Source organism: Heptranchias perlo, chromosome 7 (genome assembly GCF_035084215.1).
Source record: "Heptranchias perlo isolate sHepPer1 chromosome 7, sHepPer1.hap1, whole genome shotgun sequence".
NCBI classification, from domain to species: Eukaryota; Metazoa; Chordata; class Chondrichthyes; order Hexanchiformes; family Hexanchidae; genus Heptranchias; species Heptranchias perlo.
The window spans coordinates 37,969,000-37,975,593 of NC_090331.1; the positions used below are offsets into that span (position 1 = coordinate 37,969,000).

The 6,594-nt window shown below is 38.7% G+C and overlaps 1 protein-coding gene across 4 annotated transcripts in view; it reads right to left on the reverse strand.

The window, feature by feature from the left end:
- The window catches only part of nostrin (nitric oxide synthase trafficking), a 29,138-nt gene extending 25,858 nt beyond the window's left edge, over positions 1-3,280 (reverse strand). For 3 of the 4 annotated variants that reach the window (XM_067987335.1, XM_067987336.1, XM_067987333.1), the window contains exon 1: positions 3,195-3,280. In XM_067987335.1, coding sequence (XP_067843436.1) covers positions 3,195-3,245 — 51 coding nt within the window. In that variant the 5' untranslated portion in view covers positions 3,246-3,280. Of the gene's footprint in view, positions 1-3,139 lie in introns of all 4 variants that reach the window. The other variant, XM_067987334.1, reaches the window with a different exon arrangement.
- Between the last annotated feature and the right edge of the window lie 3,314 nt (positions 3,281-6,594).

Sequence of the window (6,594 nt, forward strand, 5' to 3'; positions counted from 1 at the left end):
AGGTTGTCAGAAAACAATAAGGAAGCGTATTAAATCAATTTACATCATTTATTTTTCACATTGAATTTACTGAGTAACTTCTTGCTGTATTTCCATTTGGAACATAGGAACAGAAGTAGGCCATTCAGCCCCTCAAGCCTGTTCTGCCATTCAATTAGATCATTGCTGATCTGTACCTGAACTCTATTTATCAGGCTTTGATCCATATCTCTTGATACCCTTACCTAATAAAAATCTGTTGCTATCACCCTTGAAAATTTCAATTGATTCAGCATCCACAGCCTTTTGGGGGAGAGAATTCCACATTTCCACTACCCTTTTTGTGAAAAAGTGCTTCCTGATTTCATTCCTGAATGGCCTAGCTTTAATTTTAAGATTGTGCCGCCATGTTCAGGATTCCCCCACCAGAGGAAATAACTTCTCTGTATCTACTCTATCGAATCCTTTTATCATTTCAAACACCTCAATTAGATCATCCCTCAATCTTCTAAACTCAAGGGAATATAAGCTAGGTTCATGCAACTTGCCCTCATAATATAACACTTCATGTCCAGGTATAATTCTACTGAATCTATGCAGTATCCCCTCCAAGGCTAATACATGCTTCCTGAGGTGCGGTGCCCAAAACTGAATGCAATACTCCAGATGGGGTCTGACCAAAGTTCTGTACAACTAAAGCATCACTTCCTCAACCTTATATTCCAACCCTCTTGAGATAAAGGTAAACATTCCATTAGCCTTTTTGATTACTTTTTGTACCTGTGCACTAGCTTTTAGTGATTTGTGTACCTGGACACTCAAATCACTTTGCTCCTCCACGGTTTCTAGTCTCTCGCCATTAAGAACATTTTCCAATTTGTCTATCTTGGATCTAAAGTGGATTGCCTCACACTTCCCCACATTGAACTTCATCTGGTGCTGGAGGACTGGAGGACTGCTAACGTTGTATCATTGTTTAAAAAGGGCCATAGGGATAGTCAGCCTTGACAAGGTCCCACATGGCACACTGGTCAGAAAAGTAAAAGCCCAAAGGATCCGAGGGAAAGTGGCAAGTTGGATCCAAAATTGGCGTAGTGGCAGGAAGCAAAGGGTAATGGTCAATGGGTGTTTTTGTGACTGGAAGGCAGTTTCCAATGGGGTCCCTTGCTTTTTGTGGAATATATTGATGATTTAGACTTAAATGTAGGGGGCATGATTAAGAAGTTTGCGGATGATACAAAAATTGGCCGCGTGGTTGATAGTGAGGAGGAAAGCTGTAGACTGCAGGAAGATATCAATGGACTGGTCAGGTGGGCAGGAAAGTGGCAAATGGAATTCAATCTGGAGAAGTGAGAGGTAATGCAATTGGAGAGGGCAAACAAGGCCAGGGTATACACAATAAATGGGAGGATACTGAGAAGTGTAGAGGAAGAGAGGGACCTTGGAGTGCATGTCCACAGATCCATGAACGTAGCAGGACAGGTAGATAAGGTGGTTAAGAAGGCATATGGGATACTTTCCTTTATTAGCCGAAGCATAGAATATAAGAGCAGGGAGGCTATGCTAGAACTGAATAAAACACTAGTTAGGCCACAGTTCTGGTCACCACATGACAGGAAAGATGTGATTGCACTAAAGAGGGTACAGAGGAGATTTACAAGGGTGTTGCCAGGACTGGAAAAGTTTAGCTACGAGGAAAGATGGATAGGCCGGGGTTGTTTTCTTTAGAACAGAAGAGGCTGACGGGAGATTTAATTGAGGTGTATAAAATTATGAGAAGCCTAGAGAGAGTGGATAGGAAGGACCTATTTCCGTTAGCAGAGAGGTCAATAATCAGGAAGCATAGATTTAAAGTAATTGGTAGAAGGATTAGAGGGGAGTCGAGGAAAAAATTTTTCACCCAGAGGGTCATAGGGGTCTGGAACTCATTGCCTGGAAGGGTGGTAGAGGCAGAAACCCTCATGGCATTTAAAAGGTGATTGGATATGCACTTGATGTGCCGCAACCTACAAGGCTACGGACCAAGAGCTACAAAGTGGGATTAGGCTGGATGCCTCTTTTTCGGCCAGCACAGACACAATGGGCCAAATGGCATCCTTCTGTGCTATAAATTTCCACGATTCTATGATTCTATCTGCCAGTTTTGCCCACTTACTTAATCTGTCTAGGTCCCTATGTAACTTCCTGCCCCCAGCTACAAAACGTACTGTTCCTCCTAACTTAGTATCATCTACAAACTTGGATGTACAACTATCTACTCCTTCATCCAAATCATTGATAGATATGATGAAAAGCTGATGCCCCAGTACAGATCCCTGGGGAACACCAATTGTGACATTCCGCCAATAAGAGTATCCCTACTCGCTGTCTCCTATCTCTCACACAACTATCAACCTATGTGCCAAGGTTATCCCCAATGTCATGTGCTCTCATTTTTGCTATTCTCTTGTGCAGAACTTTATCAAATGCCCCCTGGAAGTCCATGTAGCCAACACTTATAGACACTCCCCATCCATCATACTAGTAACCTCCTCAAAAATTCAACGAGATTAGCCAGGTATGACCTACCCTTCACAAATCAATGCTGACTCTCTTTGCTCAGCTTATACTTGTTCAAATACACAGTCACTCTGTCTCTGATGATAGATTCCAGTAACCACCCCAAAATTGATGTTAAACTGACAGGGGGCATGTAGTTCCCTGGTTTCTCACTCCCTCCCGTCTTAAATAATGCCTTCTCTGAATTAATTTGCCAATTTAGAGTCAGTTGGCTCTGAAGTTTATTTCATATAGGATCCTTACAACCAAAACTGAATTAGAAGAACTGTACTAACTCACTTAATCTATTAATTTGATTACATTCTGACACCATAGTTCTCATACACAGTTTACGCAATTATACTCTGAATACAACTAATGATCGCATAAAGAATTTCACATAAGCAATCATATTGATATGCTATTTGAACAGAAATGTTGTAAATATCGACATTTTAAATAAGGAAAGTGAAAGTATAGTTACACAGAAGTAAAGTTGTTGTCCTGATAAACTCTTTTAACAACTTCCTTTCCCAAACTAAGTTACAGTGTTATTAACTGTTCATATTTTCAACTGTATTAGCCTGAACAAGAAGTAGTGAAAAGAAAGAAGTTTTCTTACTGTGCATCCGCTCACTGGATCTTTCATTTTGACTTTTTTCTACATTTACACGTACCAGGAAAATGAGAGGTGCTGGCGAGTTTGCACTTGTACTTTGAGCAGTCATCTGATAATAAAGCAGCAGGCAAACACGTGTCCCTTGGGTCCTAATGCCCAAGGTTCTGTATTGAAAAGCACTGCCAAAAATAAAATAATTGAGCACAATCTCTTTACGTCTTCATCTGCAGGAGTTGTGCAGAAAGTGAGTTACAGTCAGGGGCTTATCGGAGGCTCGTGTATATCAGAGAGATGCCACAGTAAAAAGTAACTCTAACTCTTCCAACTGCTAATTTCATTTTCTTGACAAAAAGAGACCACAGAGGTGATCAGCGACTTTTCCATTTTATTTAATATAGCTGATGTTCTCTGTAGCCAATCCACTCATCAGGCAAATGACTACAAATGATAGCACAATAATTTATAGCTTTATATACATTGTGCATAAGGCATAAGAAGATCCCCAAAACAATGCGTGAAGTTTAGATCTGGACGTAAGCCAACCATTTGAAATGTTAATGAGGGAGTGACCTTGGACAATTAAAATATAAATAAGTGAAAGATAAGTTTCACATGGGATTGTGTCCTCTTCTGACTTAAATTACACTTAGGAATGCAATGGTTTATAGAAGGGTGCACACCTCTATTAAATGAAATACAAGAACAAAATTGGATATGAATGCAAATATATTCTGTACTGAAATGCTGACAATTATTGTCATGCCTTTATTCAGCAAGATGTAGGTCAGACCAAACATATAATCATGATTGATAAATAAAATGAAGTAGAACAGTGCTAGTCCAGTAATCTAAATAGGGGTGGCAGCTTTGATAAAAGTATTTCTTATTGGTAATTCCCAAAAGGTGTGGCAGAGAATGGTTCTGTAAGCCCTCTATTTTCATTTTCTATTTATGCTGCAAGAAATCTGTCCAAATTTAAAAACCATGTTTAAAAGTTAAAATCTTATGGAAGTTGGGATCAAAAGGGAGGGTTGTCATTTGAAATCTACAGCACAGTGGGAGCAGAGCACATTTGTGTAAACTGTTGTTGGCAGTTATCATATTGTATTTAAATGGCTGATCACACTATTCCTCCATTAAATTTAAATGGCTGTCCACAGTTCTAATCCATTTTCTTTAGAGCCATTAGCATCCCCAACATCAAATTCTGAGCAATGAATTGTTAGCCTGAACAAATTGCTAGTGTGCATTATGTTCAATCTCAACCCGTTTCAGATCAATTATGTTCTACTATGTGCTGAAAATAACCATTTTGTACAGTGGCGTGAAGCTTTGTATTTGACTGTCATATTGTATGTTATTTTTAGGACTACAGGGAATAAGGCGTATAGAGAAGAGCAACAAGACATCACAATTGTAAAGGGATAATAGAAGAGAAACAGGAAATTGGGAGTGTGAAACTAAATGACTTTTCCTGAAGGAAGGAAATTGTATCAATACATGGCAATCACCGAGGTTGTAGAAGGACAGATTAATGTCACATAATGCATGTTTGTAGCAGATGAACAGACAAGACTGCATCATACAGCTGTAGTAGAATTCATCTATTGTGCTAGGCATGCAAAATCTATTAATTGGATGCCAAAGAAAATATGCACAGTATCCGTATACTGCAATTGAAAAGTAAAAAATGTTTTCGGACTATTTTCCTGAATTACATGGTATATAAAGTACTGGGATCGGTTAACTATACAGAAACCCATAGGGTTGTCATCAGCCTGAACTCAATAATTCACAACTGGCAATGTTTAGTTTCTGGTATGAATATAGAACTTACGAATTACGAATTAAGAGCAGGAGTAGGCCATTTGGCCCCTCGAGCCTGCTCTGCCATTTGATAAGATCATGGCTGATCTGATTGTGACCCCAACCCTACTTTCCCATCTACCTACTATAATCTTTGACTCCCTTGTTAATCAGGAATCTATCTAACTCAGCCTTAAAAATATTCAATGACCCTGCCTCCACCACTCTCTGGGGAAGGGGGTTCCACAGACTCACGACCCTCTGACAGAAAAAATTTCACCTCATCCCTGTCTTAAGTAACTTGTTGAGAATATCTCATGTACAGTATGCTCTTACTCCCACATGTGTATTTCATATCTATATCTATAATATATTTAAAATCTTATATTGGTATGCAATTCCTATCTGCACAACTTGACTTCCAATTGTTTTTGTTACAATTTTTGTGTCAGCCCATTTAAATTTCTATGTCCACATTTGTATTAGGCTTTGCCTATGTAAACTTGTTATTGTGTGTGTACAATCTGGCCAACAGCTTCCTATAAATCACTCAAATTGTTTTCTGAAATGTTTTTTCATCTGTGATTTTTTCTCAGTAACTGAATATTCTGTTGTTTAAACAAATCAAAATATTCAAAAAAATTACATATTGCATAATAATGTACTTCCGATTCCTGAGTCCAAATCGTTTATGTATATGGTGAACAACTGTGGTCCCAGCACATATCCTTGTGGAACACCACGTCTCACCTTTTGCCAACCTGAGTAACTGCCTTTAACCCCTACTCTGTGTCTTCTGTTTTGTAGCCAGCTTGCTATCCATTCTGCTACTTGTCCCCTGACTTCACATGCTCTGACCTTAGTCATGAATCTACTCTGTGGTACCTTATTGAAGGCTTTTTAAAAATCCAAATATATTACATCTACTACATTACCTTTGTCAACTCTTTCAGTTCCTTCTTCAAAGAATTTAATAAGAACATATGAACATAAGAAATAGGAGCAGGAATAGGCCATCTGGCCCCTTGAGCTTGCTCTGCCATTCAACATTTAAAATAAAACTGTTGGACTATAACCTGGTGTTGTAAGATTCCTTACATTTGTCCACCCCAGTCCATCACCGTCATCTCCACATCATTCAACAAGGTTGGTTAAGCATGACCTTCCCTTTTGAAATCCATGCTGACTATTCTTTATTATATTTTCAGTTTCTAGATGTTTTTCCATTACATTTTGAGTAAGGATTCCATTATCTTTCCTACCACCGACATTAAGCTAATTGATCTATAGTTCCCTGGACTTGGTCTATCTCCCTTTTTAAATATAAGAATCACATTAGCTGTCCGCCAGTCCTCTGGCGCTATTCCCTTTTCTAATGATTTTTTTATAAATGTAATAGTGCCTCTGCTATCTCTTCCCTAACTTCTTTTAATATGCGCAGATGCAATCGATCCAGACCAGGGGTTTTATCCTCTCTAAGTTTGATTAGTTTATCAATTATCTCCCCCCTTTCTATCTTAATTGTCTTTATATCTTTTTTGATCTCTTCTTCTAATGTCAAGCCCACCATGTTAGTCTTCCTAATAAATACTGAAACAAAGTGATTATTTAATATTTCTGCCATTTCACTGTCATTGCCTGTGAGTTTATCA